General features: G+C 43.3%; 1 protein-coding gene across 1 annotated transcript in view; it reads left to right on the top strand.

Annotated features, from left to right (window-relative positions):
• Nucleotides 1–19033, top strand: part of LOC115082089 (unconventional myosin-XVIIIb-like) — a 159764-nt gene that overhangs the window by 83626 nt on the left and 57105 nt on the right. The window contains exons 8-9 of the mRNA XM_029586356.1: nt 1395–1503; nt 3986–4107. Coding sequence (XP_029442216.1) covers nt 1395–1503; nt 3986–4107 — 231 coding nt within the window. The remainder of the gene's footprint in view (nt 1–1394; nt 1504–3985; nt 4108–19033) is intronic.

The raw sequence follows: 19033 nt of genomic DNA, 5'->3' as shown, positions 1-19033 counted from the left end.
TTGGGTTCAGTTCACTGGGATGTTTTAGGGGGAAGTTTCAGGGATGCCTTTGGCCTCTCATCCGGACATCGTTCGTTTTCTAAAGGGAGCCAAACACTAATCTCCACCAGTGCGTAGGTTGTGTCTGAGTGGAACCTTAATCTGGTTCTGCAAGTTTTCTGTAGCCCTCTGACCCTTTGTGTGTGTGTGGGGGGGGGGGGGGGGGGGAAGGGGGGCGTTGTGAAGGATCTTACTTTGAAGGTGGTTTTTCTGATGGCCATCTGTTTGGCCTGGTGGATTTCAGAGCTCCAGACTTTGTCCCGTAGAGATTCTTTCTTGCAGATTTCGGACGACGTGTCTCTGCATACGGTGCCTTCTTTCTTATTGAAGGTGGTTTCCTCGTTCCATCTGAACCAGATGGTGGAGCTGCCTGTATTTCCAAATTTGTCTTTGGGCTGCTGCATGCGAGGGAACTTCACTTATTGGATGTTCTTTGGATTCTGTTGCAATATATTAAGGTCACTAACAGTTTTTGTTGGTCAGATCATCTTTTTGTCTTATTCAGTGGGGCAAAAAAAAAGAAGTAAGGCATCTAAGGCCATGATTGCTCATTGGTTAAAGGAGACGTATTTTGGCCTATCTTTGTAAAGGTTGAAAGGTTCCAGAGGGGTTACAAGTGCATTTTATGAGGGCACAAGCAGCCTCCTGGGCAGAGTGTCAGTTGATGTCACCTCAGGAGATCTGTGGAGCTGCGACATGGTCTTCACATCACACTTTCACCAGGAATTACCGGTTGGATTTTGTGTCCTGGAAGATGCCACCTTTGGCGAAAGTGTGCTGTAAGTGAGTCTTTCAGGATCCCACCCAGTATAGGGAAGCTTGGGTACATCCACTTGTCTGGACTGATCTGAGTATGAACAGGAAAGGAAAATTGGTTCTTACCTGCTAATTTTCATACCTGGAATACCACAGATCATTCCAGAGGCCCATCCCCTTGCTTCCAAAAGATTGTTCTGTTGGTATTTTCTACAGATTTTGATATGTGTATATAGTTGATGCTAATATTTGAAGGGTTTTCAGTTCCTTGTTGGATGCAAGGGCTCCAGTCCTGGGGACTCCAACCCAGGGTTTGTCTACCTGGGAGGAGGAAAGTTTTGACAGTTTTTGGTTCTATGATGACTTGGGTACAGGTCAATATTGAGAGATTGTAGGTGGCACTCTCGGTTATGTAGCAGTGACTCAAAGCTTTTGTTCTCTTCCTCCAGCTGCTGGTAGGGATGCAAAACCTACTTATCTGGACTGATTAGTGATATTCCAGGAATGAAAATTAACAAGTAAAAACCAATTTTCCTATTCCTTTGCATATCATGAAGCCATATCATTTTTGCAGCTGACACAATCAGGTTTTGTTTCAGAATAAATATGACCAACTGCAGAAGAATTTGGAGTCAGTTGAAAAGCAAATGGAAGAAGCTCAGCAGCAAATTCACCAGCAAGAACTTGGGGCAGGTGGCTCGGGAGGAGGTAAAAACAGAACATTAACATCTCGTTCCTTGATGTCTTCTTCAAAGTCAACCCTGCTAAAAAAAAAAAAAGTATAAGATGGAATTCCTATCTAGTTTACAAGTTTATCTTTGCACCATGCAGTATTTACTGTGCCCTGATAAAAGATTATCAGGGCACCTGTAAATAGCCTGTTACAGTTTTTAATGCTTCTATTTCATTGCCTTCTGCTCTATGTATATTCCTCCCTGTTCCCCTCCCTGTTAATTGTAATTTCAGCCTTTCAGTTACAATGTGAACCGGTATGATGTATGCTTACTAATGCCGGAATATAAAAAGTTTTAAATAAATAAAATAAATAAATTATGGAAGGCATATGGAATTAGAGGACATGGTGTTGTCTTGTATCTCTACCAGTGTTAGCACTAGGCTTGTCAATTGCTTTACTACTGGCATAACAAGTTGTGAAACTAAATCACTTTGACTAAAGTAGATTGCAACAAGCAGTGTAAATGCTCCAGTAAATAAGTGAAGAAACAAAGAGTCTGACAATCAATGATAACCTGTTATTGTGCTAACAGAATTTGCAGTATCATTTTAGGGAGGGTTATTTTATAGTTGTGTGGCTAGGGGTAAAGCTGCATTTAACATTTACACAAAGATTTTTTCTACATTTTCATGCATAAGTTTGTTTGAAAATGCTTTGGCAAGTACCCTTCACCAAGCACAAAATAGAACTCACACAGTTGCAGCTGCAATTTGCAGGGCATAACTTGTATTGGTTTACACAAATGAGTGTACATTTGAAAATCAAAAAATTATGGAAGCAATTTGCAAAAGGAGTTACGCACCTAAATGTACCATAGTTTTGTAGATATTTTGAAGAAGCCATTTACCTCGAGTAAAGTGCACTTATGAGAATAAATCCTATGGACAATTCAATGGCAATATTATAGCAATTTTCAAAAGCCCACTTACTCGAGTAAAGTGCATTTACTTGAATAAAACACAGTTTTACTGGAGTAAAAGCTTTTTAAAATCAGGCCCTATGTGTGTAAGTACTAACTCTGTCTCAGTCCCCGTCCCCCCCCCAAGAACACCTTTCTACTATGGCACGTAAAAGTAGGCCCATTCAGTGGTATGCATTGCAATTTACACGTGTACCAGTCGCGTAATTTTCTGAACAGACACTATCTGTGCATAAAAGTGTGTTTTACTGGCAGAAATCCTTTTGAAAATTGCCCCCTGGGTGTTCACTGAAATATATCTGATACTATCCCTCTGGTTTGTGATGCATTGGAAGATGGCTGAACTAAGTTCATCTGTGATTCTGAAACTGTTTCCATTCTCACCAAATTGATATAACAGAGCAATACTTCTTCAAAGAACCTAGCTTGTCTCTTGGCTCTGTTGAGTCCCTTGGTGGTCGTCTTTTCAAGGTCTCCTTTTTCTATGACTGAATGGATTTTAATTATTATTTAACACTTAACAAAAATAGAAGGCACAGCACCTTTATTAGGGATCTGCTTTTGTTTAAAAAGAAAAAGGAAATGTCAACAACATTTTTCCATTTTATTTTGTTCTTTTCATATAGGAAACAAAATAAAAGCAAGTCATGTGTTTTTCTTTTGTCTAATTTAGTTCCTACAATGCCCTACCCCACTGATTAAAACCCTGCCTTAACCTTTAAAAAAAAAGAAGCAGCCCTCCAGTTTTCCTTGCACCCCTCGCCCTCTTCATTTTACAAGATCTCTGGGATCCAAACGCCAGAAGCGACCCCCCCAATTGTCAACTAAATCATTTGGTTTTGTTCATTTAAATTAGGGTTATGCTGTGTCTTCTGACTTGTTCGAGAATCTAACACGGCTTTGTCAATCTTGTTCCCCAGTTTGAATGACATTTTTTCTCCCAGGTGAGACCGTTAACCAAATCTTTACGCCAGATTTCCACGTGAACTTATGTGTGTGCTTTCCATTTGAAAATTGCCCAAGGGGGGAAAAAAAGTACTCGCGGAGTTTTACATTTGCTTTTCCTGCGGATACTTTTTTCTGACCGAAGCTAAATTCATGGCATTGAAAATCCAGAAATATGCAAGTAGTTTTGTCTTCCGACCTAACCCCGCAATGGGAATGCCTATACCACAGTGCAGATAAAACCATGAGGGTGGTGGAGCTGTGCACACACGTTTACAGACGTACGGCGCGGGCAGTCTCCACGCTGCTGATTTACGCAGGGAAAATGCTTTTGGCCCGCAAAATTCTCTTCTAAAAAGTGTTCTCTCTAAGGCAACCCAGACACAGATGCTAACCACATGCATCAGGCCCACCACTTTGGGAATCCATTTAACTATGGCTTTATATTAAATACAATCTTTCTCCTGATCTAAAAACGAATTGATAATTCTGGTCCGATTTTGAAGACATCATTTTTCGGTAACTTATCCATGAACTGTGCCACTGTTTATTTACTCATGGTGGCACCTGTGCTGTTTATTGTGCCGCAGATGAATGGCAGATACGCTTTGACTGTGCTCAGACTGAAATAGATTTTCTCCGGAAGCGACTTGCACAGTTTGAAGAACGACTGGAGACTGAACAAAAGTATAGAAAAGAACTGGAACAAAAGGTAAGAGGGAACATCAACAGTTCAAACTCTTCTCTAATCTGATGGATACACTAGGTAGAGAATTGATATTTTGAGTTTCCTAATTCCTTGACTGTGACTGATTGAACTAATTCAAGTCAATTAGTTTATTCTATAATTAAAGTATTGCAATTTCTGGTTTGATTGTATGGCATTTGTTTTAGGGCTTTGCCATCTGACAATTATTTCAAATACTGGAATAAGTGGTATAGTTCCTGTATTAGTCCACTTAAATAACTAAAAATAAAAGTCAGCAACAAGTAACAGAAGATCCCCCGTTTTCTGGGACTAATGTAATACATTTTTGGCTGGACACTCCCTTCATCAGGTCAGGGAAGAGACAGTGCAGTTTCACTGGGTTTAAATATTGTAGGACATGAAACGCTGCTGCTGCTTTACTGATCTGATGCGGCATAGCTCTCAAACTTAATCAAAAACTATTAACTTAGTCTAAGAAAAAGCTTATGGATGGATTTTAAAAGGACTGTGCACATAAATCCCGGGGTTTACGCACGTGGCCGAGCCTTGTGTGCCCCGCGCAAATTTTCAAAAAGGCCCGGCCACGTTCGCAAATCCCGGTATGCGCACAAGTGCCGGGCCTCGTCAAAGGGGCGGGACGGGGCGGGGAGGGGCAAGCCGGGGGTGGGGGGGAGGGCCAGGACAGCACCATTGTATGCTGTCCTAGGGAAGCGTGCGCTGGCTGGCACATTGCTTCTGCTCCCAAGGAGCAGTAAGTAAAAAAAAAAAATAAGGGGTAGCTAGTTAGGAATTAGGGGTTGGAGTGGAGAGTGGAAAGGGAAGGAAGATTAGGCAGGGGGGTAGGGAAGTTCCTTTCCAGTCCGTTCCTTAATTGCAGGGAACTCTGGGAGGCCCGATTGCGTCGCCGTGCATCCTCTTACAAAATTTCCCCCCCCCTCTGCATGCGCCGCCCACACATGCGCGTGCAAATTATAAAATCCGGCGTGCATGTGCACGCAGCCACCTGTTTTTGTAACACGTGTGTGCCGGTGCGCATATATTATAAAAATGGTGCATCCATGTGTGTGCGCTGAGAAGCGCGCACATTTGTTATAATATCTACCCCTTGTATATTAGCCCTTACTTTAAAAGCTGGAGATCCAAGAACCAAGTATAGTCCCACTCTCCTACATCAGGCAATAGTTTGCTTGCCCTCATAGTCCTGGCTTTCTTTCCTGTTTTTCCTCTTGTATGCTAATTGGGGACACATTCCAATAGATGTGTTTCAATAAGGTTGTAACTCTTTATTAATTATGTAAAGGGGCATATGGTCCCTTTAGTAGGTCTATGCTCCTTCCAGGGAAGAACACACTAAGGGGCGGATTTTCAAACACTATGCGCGCGGGTACTTTTGTTCGCGCCAGTGGCGCGAACAAAAGTACACCAGATTTTATAAGATACGCGCATAGCCGCGCGTATCTTATAAAATCCAGGGTCGGCGCGCGCAAGGGGGTGCACATTTGTGCAACCTGCGCACGCCGAGCCCAGCGCGGCCTGCCTGTTCCCTCCCCCCACCTTCCCCTCCTTCCCCTACCTAACCCCCCCCCCCGGCCCTATCTAAACCCCCCCTTACCTTTGTCGGCAAAGTTACGCCTGCTGAAAGCAGGCGTAACTTTGTGCACGTCGCCGGCAGGCCCCGCTCCGTCCTCCGGTCCCGGGGGCGTGGTCCGGAGGCCTCGACCACGCCCCCGGGCCGGCGCCACGCCCCCGGGCCCGCCCTCGAAACGCCGCGTCGTTTCGGGAATGCCCCCGGACACGCCCCCTCCCTCCCCGTTTCGAAAGCCCCGGGACTTACGTGCGTCCCGGGGCTTTACGCGCGCTGGTGGCCTATGCAAAATAGGCGCGCGAAGGGGTTTTAAAATCCGCCCCTAAGAATGGAGTTATGAGTTGGTTTAAAACATGTGTTATGACACTCCCTTTTAGGAATGACTTCAGTGGTTCAGTCCTGGGATGAATTGGAGCAGGCCAAGATCATTCTGCTTAGAAAGAAGGAGCTGGGGGAATTCCAGTCTCTCATATTTCTTATAGAGTGTGTGGAAATTGGAAAAGATAAAATCTTCTTCTGTCCCTATTGCTTCATAGTTTGTAGTGAGTGTGGAGGGCCACACAGTGGTGGTGCTTCTGATACTGAACTATGAGTAATCCAGTAGTGGGATGGAAAATATCCCCATTCTAACAGAATAAACCTCTTACCTTGGTCCTGTTTTCTTACGGGGAAAAGAAAACCTTGATCCAAGTTCATGGTGAGCAAAGATCTACACAGTGAGAAGTGTGTGTCAGGTGCCTATCACTGTGGACGGAGAAAGAGAAGCATGGAGCTGCCCACTGCTCACTTCCAGTGATACAGGAATCCAAAAGAATCCATGAAGGGAGAAGGAAAAAGGTGTGCTTTGGAGATACAAATACATCAGGGGCCTGGGAGTCAGGGAGGCCAACTTCTGTCTAAGAGAGGCATTAAACCCAGAAACAGGATTGAGCAGATCCAAGCTCAATAAGTATCTGCATAGGAGATTCAGAAATAAAATGAACAGCCTGGGAGCAACTCCCAAGCTGGTAGGACTGGATTAGAAATTGGTTGACTGATAAACAGCTGAGAGTAGTGGTAAATGGAGTGGAGTGACGCAGGTTTCATTTCTGGGGCTGGTTCTGTTCAATATCTTTGTAAGGATAGAAGGAAACGTTTACCCTTTTGTGGTTGAGAGTAAGATCTGCAAGAGTGGACACTGAAGGAGTAAAACGAATGAGAGCAAAAAAACTTGAGGAATGGCCAAATGCTTAGTAGTTAAGATTCAATGCCAAAATGCACAGTATCATGCAGCTGGGGTGAGAAATCCAAAGGATCAGTATGTGATGGGTATTGGGTGAGGGACGTGGGGGTAATAGTATCTGAACTGAAAACAGGAAAGCAGTATGACAAGGTGGTGACTAGGGCCAGAGGGATGCTGAGTTGTATGGAAATATGAGGTGATGATGCCCCCATATAGGTCACTGTATAGTTCTGGAAGTTGTATCCCAAAAAAAGATAGGATAGGAGCAATCAAAAGAAGGGCAACCAAAATGATGCAGAGTCTACACCACAAAACATATCAGATGAGACTTGGGAACCTACATACTTTGGAAGAGAGGAGAGACAGCGGATATAATACAGAATTTTAAATAGCTGATAGGTATTACAAATGCACTAGAAACAAACCTTGTCCAATGAAAAGGAGGCTATAGAACCAGGGGTCATGATATCAAGCTCCTGAGTGATAGCTTCAGGAGCATCGTCAGGAAACAGTGGTGGATGCCTAGAATGCCTGGTGATGGACTCCAAAAGGGCATGGGATTTCCACTGAGGATCCGTGGCAAACGTAAGGATCCTCAGTGAGCTTATTAATGCAAGCATTATTTTTATATGAACAAAGAATATAGCAGACAAGCTGATTTCATATATGGTGATGATTTGGGCTGCTAAACACCAATGCTTAGAAGTGAGTGTGGCAGTGTGCCATTGTGCCAGCTAGAATAAGCTGTTTATCACCAATTTTAACCATATACCAGCACTTCTCCCTGTTGTCTTAATATTTTAGTTTATTTGTTTATTTATTTAGACATTTTATATATCGCCATTCCATATCAAAATCACAACAGTTTACAGAACTAACATTCATAACTATAAATCAACAATTATTGACGGTTTACAGAGGTAACTTTCATAAACAGAAATTAACATATATCAAATGAAATGTTCCAATACATATTAAAACTGCTTACTAAATATATAAGACATAAGGCAAGTAGTACATGAAAATAATATAACTATCACATAATAATCAGTACATTAGAAACTTGAACAGGAATTAATCATTCTTACATTCTCATTACATAAAGCTTCAGATTAATATCTCTCGCCTTTCATGATATGTTCTCTTACATTCTCTACATTCTGATGTTTTTAAGTTAGATTATATGCATTTTGGAATAGCCATGTTTTTAGCTCACATTTAAATCTCTTTCTATCTGGTATCAAATGTAATACCTCAGGTAGAGAATTAGAAAGCTTTGGACCCACTACAGAAAAAACACACAATCTCTTACTTGAGTCAGATGTGTACTCTGTGGTGTAGGAACAGTCAATAGTCCTTTATTTTGAGATCTTAGTGTTCGCTGAGGTGTGTATGGTTGTAATGTCACGCCAATCAGACCAGTATTACTAGAATGAAAGATTTTGAATATTAACGTTAATACTTTGTAATAGATTGGGGATTGTACTGGCAGCCAGTGCAGTGAAATCAGCGAGGGTGTAAAGTAATCAGATTTCCTAGTTCCTAATAAAAGTCTAGCTGAGGCATTTTGTAATAATTGTAATGGTTTTAAGAAGCATGCAGGAAGACCAAGTAATAGAGAGTTGCAGTAGTCTAGGTGGGAGAAAATAAGAGTTTGCAATGCAGTACAGAAGTCCTCGAAAGTTAATAAAGGTTTCAAACGATGTAATATGCGCAACTTGGCATAACCTATATTAACTGATTTATTGATGTGCTTTTCATAGTAAGGTTTTCATCTAGCTGTAAACCTAAATCCCGTATTTGATTTGAGGGAGGAATTTGAAAAGTACCCAAGTCAAAGGACAATCCAATAATATTATTTTAGTATCCTTTTTCTTACACTAAAATAAAATACTTATCTTAAACCAATATTGTCCCATAATATTCTGACTCACTTTGAGTTAGATTTTAAAAGCCCGGCATGCACCAAAATTGGGAGATATGAGCACGTATCGGGCTCACGTGTGCCCGCCGAATTATAAAAGCCATCCAAATGTTTGCATATTTCCCACAGCACGTATATATATCAAAGGTTTTCTAAAAGGGACAAGGCATGGACATGGTCTAAGTGGGACATGAGCATTTCAGGGCTTGATTAAGAGATGGGCACATAAATACTTACACGCCTGGCGCACGTCCAGATCCCCTGCCATGTAAATTTAAAAGTGTAGGTTTAAAAAAATAAAAAACTAGCCATAGCTGAGTGATTTTAAGGCTCTGGGTAAATGGGGAGAGTATGAGCTATTCAACCAGGGGGTTTTGGAAGACCTAGCTATTAACTGGGCGAACTGCTGGATGAACTGGTGAAACTGACAATGACGTGAACACGTGCGCCTTTTAGAATTCCCCAACTTACATGGAAGAAGCTGGATTTTGGCGTATAGGTGCGTGACTACTTAAAATTGGGTGCACATGTGTTCACGGCCAGGTTGTTTTATAACATGAGCGCATATACAGGCACAAGTTATAAAATGGCTGCATATTTGGATGCCCACTGATATACATGTGCCAAAGTGTGCCCGCATGCCAGTCTGAAAGTTACCAATCATGTGCATTGAATAAGGTCAGTCTTCTGGCTTTTCTGTGGATACTGTCATAGAAAAGCCAGAAGACTGACTTTATACAACTTAAGCTGTATATGAAACCACCTTAAATTTGCTATATTATTTTTTCTCATAAAAATACAGTAATGTCTGCATTATTAAGGAGACAGCATTAAATAAGGATATTCCTGAAACGTACAAGTTTATTGAATTCTATTAACCTCTGGGCGATAACACATTTTAAGCAGTAGTGCACATCCTTATTGTCATTGTACTGTTCCCTCTACTGCATGGAGACCTCAAACCTGATAAGTAATGGTGTTTGCTTCAGGTTTAGCAGAAAGATGAATTAATAGCATTCATGACTATTTACTTAATGTGCACAGTTCCCAGACCCATATAATATTTTTGTTAGAAGCAATTATTTTAAGAGATGATGGGAACTTACTCAGGAATTAAATACGGAATTATTTCTTTTATTTGAAAAATGTATTTATAATCTTTTTATGGCGTCAGTATCAGAACATGTTAAAAACATTTCATGATAGATTCATATTTAGATCACAGTTTTCTTTCAGTTTTTTCCTACGATGGAAGAAAAAATGTCAAATAATAAAAAAAGGAAACACAGAGCCATAAATCTTATAATTTATTTTATCCATTATTCAATTGCCATTAACCCTTGTTAATGGCAATTGACTCTAAATAGTGAGATGGGAAGATTCTGCTCATTTTCTAAAAAAATTAATGCGTGGTACATGCAGAGAGAAACTTGAACAGGAATTAATCAATAACCAAAGAAGGTGATTATGTAGGAGACTTCACATAAGATTACAATTGTTGTTTTGCAAAGGCAGATGGACTCTTTAATACTAATGTTAGAAATATAAAGGTTGACCTTGCAGCCCACCAAAGCAAAAAGAGATGCTAAAGACATTAGTATATTTTGACCGAACATTGCTATTGCTAGGCATAATATCAATTAAAATGCTTTAAGTGAAAGAGCATGCAATTGTCTCAGATATCTTTGCATTTCGCAATTCACATCTTAGCACAGTGTTGCTGGCAGCATGGGACACCAGGTCTAGAGCTGGCAGAAATGTATGCCCTTATTAATGCAGGCAGACCAGAGTAGAGGAAATAAAAAATTATGCCATTAGCATTGCCTTCATGCAATGTTTCCAAGTAGGTGTTTTTGCATAAATCATGTTTTTTGTTTTTTTTCAAATATCAATGTGCAGAATAATCATGCTAAGCACAAAATGTTTAGAGGCATATCTGAGTAATGAATAATTATTCATACTAATCAAAACCAGGAAGTGTGAAAGAGAAGCCTGATAAAAAATGACTGTTTATCATACTTAAATATTGCTTGTCATCCAGAACAACAAGCCTGAAAATAATGCCTTTTTGTAGCTTTTGTACACTGTGTTGCAGGAAGATTTAAGAGCTGTGACACAACTTATTTGGAGAGGGGGTGGGTGTTTCCAAGAAAATTTGCATAAATTCTGACTTGTAGAAACTCAGCATGGGGCATTTATTTTCTGATGCTGGATAAAAAAATCCACAGAAATTAAAAATTATAGGTCAACTTGTCAGATATTTGCTTATACATAGAAACATACATAGAAATGACAGCAGAAGACCAAATGGCCCATCCAGTCTGCCCAGCAAGCTTTCACATTTTTTTTCTCTCTCACATACTTACCTGTTTCTCTTGGCTCTTAGTAACCTTTTTTATTCTATTTCCCTTCCATCCCCGCCATTAATGTAGAGAACAGTGTAGGAACTGCATCTAAGTGAAATAGCTTAATTAGTTAGGGGTATTAACCACCGCAATAAGCAAGCTACACCCATGCTTATCTGTTTATCCAGACTATGTAATTCAGTCCTTGCTGGTTGTTGCCTGAATATAGATCCACCTTTCTTCATTCCCCCCCTGCCGTTGAAGCAGAGCCTTGCTGGCTCTGCATTGAAAGTGAAGTATCAGTCTTGCTCCCCTGCCATTGAAGCAGAGAGCTATGCTGGATATGCGTGAAGTGTCAGACTTTCTCCCCTGCCATTGAAGCAGAGAGCTATGCTGGATATGCATTGAAAGTGAAGTATCAGGCTTATTTGGTTTGGGGTAGTAACCACCGTAACAAGCAAGCTACTCCCCGCTTTTTTGTGAATGCAAATCCTTTTTTCCACATTTCCTCATTGCCACTGAAGCTTAGACCAATGTTGGAGTCGCATTAACCGTGTGTATTTTATTGAATAAGGGTATTATCACCAGGTAATTGTTACGAATGGGCTCCAGTCAGGAGTCGTGAACACCACCCAGGAGGGTGGCTCCAGGTGGAGAGAGACAGGAATGGCTAGAAACAGTGTCTGGGTTCAGGCTGGGTCAGGGCAGGCGGCAAGTAGCAGTGTCTGGGTCCAGGCTGGGTCAGGGCAGGCGGCAAGTAGCAATGTCTGGGTCCAGGCTGGGTCAGGGCAGGCGGCAAGTAGCAATGTCTGGGTCCAGGCTGGGTCAGGGCAGGCGGCAAGTAGCAGTGTCTGGGTCCAGGCTGGGTCAGGGCAGGCGGTAGAGCAAGGCAGGTCAGAAGGCCCGTAGGCCACACACACACAGAAGGCCCGTAGGCCACACACACAGCAAGCAGGGCAAGGCAGGTCAGAAGGCCCGTAGGCCACACACACACAGAAGGCCCGTAGGCCACACACAGTAAGCAGGGCAAGGCAGGTCAGAAGGCCCGTAGGCCACACACACACAGAGGCCCGTAGGCCACACACAGTAAGCAGGGCAAGACAGGTCAGAAGGCCCGTAGGCCACACACACACAGAAGGCCCGTAGGCCATACACACACAGAGGCCCGTAGGCCACACACAGTAAGCAGGGCAAGACAGGTCAGAAGGCCCGTAGGCCACACACACACAGAAGGCCCGTAGGCCATACACAGTAAGCAGGGCAAGGCAGGTCAGAAGGCCCATAGGCCACACACACACAGAAGGCCCGTAGGCCACACACCGTAAGCAGGGCAAGGCAGAGAAGGCCCATAGGCCACACACACACACCGAAGGCCCGTAGGCCACACACCGTAAGCAGGGCAAGGCAAGACAAGGCAAGGAATAAGGCCCGAAGGCCGCGCAAGGCAAGGCAAGGAATAAGGCCCGAAGGCCGCGCAAGGCAAGGCAAGGTCCAGGGACCAAATGCACAGCAAGCAAGGAAGGCTAGAGCAGGGAGCCCAGGCGAGCTCGATGCCGAAGCACTGAGGGAACTGTCAGGCAGGGTTATAAGGGACAGCCCAGAACATAGAGAGGAGAAGGGAGATGGACTGGGCCTGTCAGGAGATCCAGCTCTAGAGGGACCCCTGGTGGTGAGGCGGTTGCACAGCAGCCATAGCCGTAACAGGTAATAGCCGTCTTTCCCGTGAGCCACCCATTCTTCATTCACATCCTCTAGACTTTATGGATCCACAGTGTTTATCCCACACCCCTTTGAAGTCCTTTACAGTTTTGGTCTTCACCACTTCCTCCGGAAGGTCATTCCAGGCATCCACCACCATCTCCGTGAAGAAATACTTCCTGACATTGGTTCTGAGTCTTCCTCCCTGGAGATTTAAATCGTGACCCCTGGTTCTGCTGATTGTTTTCCAACGGAAAAGGTTTGTTGTTATCTTTGGATCATTAAACCCTTTCAAGTATCTGAAAGTCTGTATCATATCACCTCTGCTCCTCCTTTCCTCCAGGGTGTACATATTTAGATTCTTCAATCTCTCCTCATAAGTCATTCGATGAAGACCATCCACCTTTTTGGTCGCCCTTCTCTGGACCGCCTCCATCCTGTCTCTGTCTCTTCGGATATACGGTCTCCAGAACTGAGTGCAGTACTCCAGGTGAGGCCTCACCAAGGACTTGTACAAGGGGATCATCACTTCCCTTTTCTTACTCGATATTCCTCTCTCTATGCAGCCCAGCATTCTTCTGGCTTTAACTATTTGCCTTGTCACACTTGTTTAGCCAACTTCAGATCGTAGACAACTATCACCCCAAGGTCTCTCTCCTGCTCCGTGCACATCAGCCCTTCACCCCCCCATCGAATACAGTTCTTCCGGATTTCCACACCCCATATGCATGACTCTGCACTTCTTGGCATTGAATCTCAGCTGCCATATCTTCAACTACTCTTCCAGCTTCTTTAAATCCCATCTCATTCTCTCCACTCCTTTCGGCATGTCCTCTCTGTTGCAGATCTTAGTGTCATCCGCAAACAGACAAACCTTACCTTCTATCCCGTCCGCTATGTCACTCACATAGATATATGGCCCAAAAAGATTTATTCTTGTAACCCCTTTTCTCCAAGCTCTCCCAGACAGGCTAGGAGCCACTTTCAGATGCTGTAAAGGTTGATCTAAACCTGGCTGCAGCTCCAAAGAACAAAACATAGGTTTAGCACTACAAAAATAGGTAAAAGACAGAATTCAGAAATTCATAGTCTCCAGCAAAACAAAAATACAAATGCTGGTGCTTCTTGAGTCAATTAGTAGGAAACTGGGTTTTCCTCTAGCTACCAGTGGGGAAAGTTGTCCCTTCAGGCCCCTCAGAAACTAGAGAATCATCCCTTCCCATTTGGGAAGTCTGGCAGTACATGATGCCTTCAGGCTCCGATACAAGCTGTCCTCCCTGGGAGACTTAAGGAAAAATTCCTTCCAGAGCACTGCAAACTCCTCCTGGAATCCTTCGAACTGCTTCAAGTGAGATACCTCTCCTAATGAAAGAAAAGGCTACAGTCCTTTCCCCTTCTCTCAGCGAGTCATAGTCCCCTATCCAGATGTTGCCACTGACCCACCCTGTGGAGGGATGGACCCTCACTATCACTCAACACTTTAATGCGGGGGTTCCCAACCCAGTCCTCGGGACACACCTAGCCAGCCAGGTTTTCAGGATATCCACAACGAATATGCATGAGATTGATTTGAGTGGACTGCCTCCATTGTATGCAGATCTATCTTATGCATATTCGTTGTGGATATCCTGAAAACCTGACTGGCTAGGTGTGTCCCGAGGACCGGGGTGAAAGCCCTTGCTTTAGTGTACACCCCTGGAACTTTCCATTTCGACATTCTAAAGCAGTGGTTCTCAACCCTGTCCTGGGGACCCCCCCAGCCAGTCGGGTTTTCATGATATCCACAATGAATATGCATGAGAGAAAATTTGCATGTTATGGAGGCAGTGGATGCAAATTTTCTCTCATGCATATTCATTGTGGATATCATGAAAACTCGACTGGCTGGGGGGGTCCCCAGGACAGGGTTGAGAACCACTGTTCTAAAGAATAATGAGGCCTAATCAGCCTTACATTTTTTTGCACATTGTTTCTACGTACGGACCTTCAAATATATCTATTGGGTTTCATCACTGAGAGTCGGTGTGAGCGAGGTGTTTATTGTCTCTCCTTGGAACACAGGTATTTCTTAGCTTCACTTTAGAAAGTTTATGAGGGCAACTACATTTGTTAATGTGGAGTTCCGTTGTCCCAATGAGATTAAAATAACAGAAACAAAAAAAATAGCACAAGACTACCATATCAAATATAGCACACTGGCTTTAATATTCTGCTCAGTAATTTAAGTGATAAGGTTTCTAAATTCTGTAGTACTCATGCCTGTGTCATTCTAGATGGAGGTACCTCACTGTGGTTTATATTCTTTCTTTAAAAAAAATAAAACAAAAGCTCATCTTTAATGAATGAGACACAGGAGGCAATTTTTGAACAGTCCACATGGTGTCAAACTATGCAGGTGATTTTAGAATATGGACTTCCCCTGAATTTTCAAAGGGAAACCTCGTGGGTCTTTTCCCTTTGAAAATTCACATACAATACTTGTGTTTAAAACAGCCAGGTAGTCTGCACCTGCTCTTTTCTGTGGGTGGCTGAAGGGAACAGGGACGGAAATAGCAGGCGTACTTTCATAAGAATATAAGAAATTGCCAAGCTGGGTCAGACCAAGGGTCCATCAAGCCCAGCATCCTGTTTCCAACAGAGGCCAAACCAGGCCACAAGAGCCTGGCAATTACCCAAACACTAAGAAGATCCAATGCTACTGATGCAATTAATAGCAGTGGCTATTCCCTAAGTAAACTTGATTAATAGCCGTTAATGGACTTCTCCTCCAAGAACTTATCCAAAATTTTTTTGAACCCAGCTACACTAACTGCACTAATCACGTCCTCTGGCAACAAATTCCAGAGCTTAATTGTGCATTGAGCGAAAAAGATTTTTCTCCGATTGGTCTTAAATGGGCTACTTGCTAACTTCATGGAGTGCCCTCTAGTCCTTCTATTATCCGAAAGTGTAAATAACCGAGTCACATCTACTCGTTCAAGACCTCTCATGATTTTAAAGACCTCTATCTTATCCCCCTCAGCCGTCTCTTCTCCAAGCTGAACAGCCCTAACCTCTTCAGCCTTTCCTCATAGAGGAGCTGTTCCATCCCCTTTATCATTTTGGTCGCCCTTCTCTGTACCTTCTCCATCGCAACTATATATTTTTTGAGATGCGGTGACCAGAATTGTACACAGTGTTCAAGGTGTGGTCTCACCATGGAGCGATACAGAGGCATTATGACATTTTCCGTTTTATTAACCATTCCCTTCCTAATAATTCCTAACATTCTGTTTGCTTTTTTGACTGCTACAGCACACTGAACTGACGATTTCAATGTGTTATCCACTCTGACGCCTAGATCTCTTTCTTGGGTGGTAGCACCTAATATGGAACCTAATATCGTGTAACTACAACAAAGGTTATTTTTCCCTATATGCAACACCTTGCACTTGTCCACATTAAATTTCATCTGCCACTTGGATGCCCAATCTTCCAGTCTCACAAGGTCCTATAATGTATCACAATCCGCTTGTGATTTAACTACTCTTTTTTTTTTTTTATTTTGCCATTTCAGATATATTACAATCATATATCAAAAGTATAGAGATTCCAAGTAACCAAACCATCAATAGAAAACAACTACAGGCAAAATACATATCACATCTCTAATTTACAGAAAGGAAATATTGAGAGAAAAGATGTAAATTCAAAGAATGCTTTGGAGCGCTTTCAATCCTACTCAAATAATGATTTAACTACTCTGAATAATTTTGTGTCATCCACAAATTTGATAACCTCACTCATCGTATTCCTTTCCAGATCATTTATAAATATAGGGGTAAATTTTAAAAGGTTGTGCGTGGGCGTACATGTGCTCGCGCTACCCAGCGCGTGCACCCGTACACCCAATTTTATAACTTGTGCACGCAAGGGTCGGTGCGTGCAAGGGGGTGCACAATTGTGCACCTTGCGCGTTCCGAGCCGCACTGCCTTCCCCCGTTCCCTTCCCCCTAACCTGACCTTCCCATCCCTTCCCCTAATGTTTCCTCCCCCTAGCTCTACTCTAACACTCCCCCCAAAATTTTTATTTTACCTTTTGAGCCTGCCGGCAGCCTGTCGACACACGATCCTCCTACACAGCGGCAATGGCCGCTGTGTCGGAGGCCTCTGGCCCCGCCCCCCTCTACGCGCCCTCTATGCCCCCGGACCATCCTGCCCTGCCCACAGACCTCCCCTTTTGTAAAGCCCCAGGACTTACACATGACCCGGGGCTTTACGTGCGCCGCCGGGCCTTTTTAAAATAGGCCCGGTGCGCGTAACCTTTTCAAAATCTGGCCCATATTGAAAAGCACTAGTCCAAGTACAGATCCCTGAGGCACTCCACATTTTACCCCTTTACACTGAGAAAATTGACCATTAATCCTACTCTCTGTTTCCTGTCTTTTAACTAGTTTGTAATCCATGAAAGGACATCACCTCCTATCCTATGACGTTTTAGTTTTCTTAGAGGCCTCTCATGAGGGACTGTCAAACGCCTTCTGAAAATCCAAATAACTACATCTACCGGTTCACCTTTATCTACATGTTTATTAACCCCTTCAAAAAAATGAAGCAGATTTGTTAGTCAAAACTTCCCTTGAGTAAATTCATGTTGACTGTATTCCATTAAACCATGTCTTTCTATATGCTCTATGATTTTGATCTTTAGAATAGTTTCCACTATTTTTCCCGGCACTGAAGTCAGGCTTAGTGGTCTATAGTTTCCAAGATCTCCCCTGGAGCCCTTTTTAAATATTGCGGTTTCATTGGCCACCCTCCAGTCTTCAGGTACAAAGGATGATTTTAATGATAGGTTACAAATTTTAATTAATAGATCAGAAATTTCATTTTTTAGTTCCATCAGTACCCTAGAATGCATACCATCCAGTCCAGGTGATTTGCTACTTTTTAGTTTGTCAATCTGACCTACTACATCTACCAGGTTCACAGTGATTTTGTTCAATTCATCTGACTCATCACCCTTGAAAACTATCTCTGGAACTGGGATCTCCCCATCATTAGTCTTTCTGCAATGGCCTTATCTTCCCTTCGAAAATGTCATGTGCGCATCCTCTCAATGATAATGTATCCAAAAGAATGCCCCTCTTTTCATTCAGGTATAAATACATGCGCTGAGCATGCACTCAGCCACATTTGTGAAGAGCGCATTTCGTTCAGGTCAGTTTGTCCCTAGAAATTCGTATTTACCCAGCTCAATTGTGTTAGGATTAGTAGGTATGTGGGCCCTGGGCCGAGGTGAGAGATGGTACCGCCCACAGGGAGGAGCCCTGTGAACCTCACCGTCAGGAGGCGAGGTCTCAGCAGACATCAGACACAGTCTTTATTAGAGAATAGAGAGGCACTGCCCGTGAAGTGGGGAGCGTAGAAGAAAGTCACAGAGTCTGTGCGTAGAAGATATGGCAATGGTCCTCAGAGCAGGGTACACCGGTGAGGCTCCACTGTAGAGATGTCATGTAGTGGTCCACAGCGCGGGGTACACCGATGAGGGTTCCACCCAAGGATGGTATAGTAGTGGTCCATAGAGCAGAGGTACTCACAGTAATAGAGCTTGCAGGGGAAGTCCCGAGAAATGAAGTAAAAGATAGTAGAGATGTGAATTGGAACCGGAATCAGTTCCAATTCACATCGTGAATTTCTTTTCGTGCGGCCCGATTGGTTTTTTTTTTTAAACGGCTGCGCCCGAGCCGATAAACAAAAAAACCCAGCCAGACCCTTTAAAACAGCTCCCTTAGCTTCCCCCACCCTCCCAACCCCCCCAAAAACGTTTGAAAATTACTTGATGGTCCAGTGGGGGTCCCAGGAGCAATCTCCCGCTCTTGGGCCTTCGGCTGCCACTAATAAAAATGGCGCCGATGGCCCTTTGCCCTAACCATGTGACAGGGTATCAGTGCCATTGGCCGGCCCCTGTCACATGGTAGGAGCAATGGATGGCCCGTGCCATTTTTAAAGATATCGTACGATATTTTCAATCATCAGAAAAATGATTCGCATCCCTAAAAGATAGTCCAAGGCAATAGGCCCTCTGTGGAGCGGATAGCGAGAGACGAGGAAGGGCCCCTAAGGAGCAGGTACCCAGAGCTTCTCATTCCAAAGGAGCAGGAACTGGAACGGGA

This window comes from Rhinatrema bivittatum, unplaced genomic scaffold, assembly GCF_901001135.1.
Source record: "Rhinatrema bivittatum unplaced genomic scaffold, aRhiBiv1.1, whole genome shotgun sequence".
In the NCBI taxonomy this organism is placed as follows: Eukaryota; Metazoa; Chordata; class Amphibia; order Gymnophiona; family Rhinatrematidae; genus Rhinatrema; species Rhinatrema bivittatum.
This window is presented reverse-complemented; position numbering and strand designations above follow the sequence as displayed.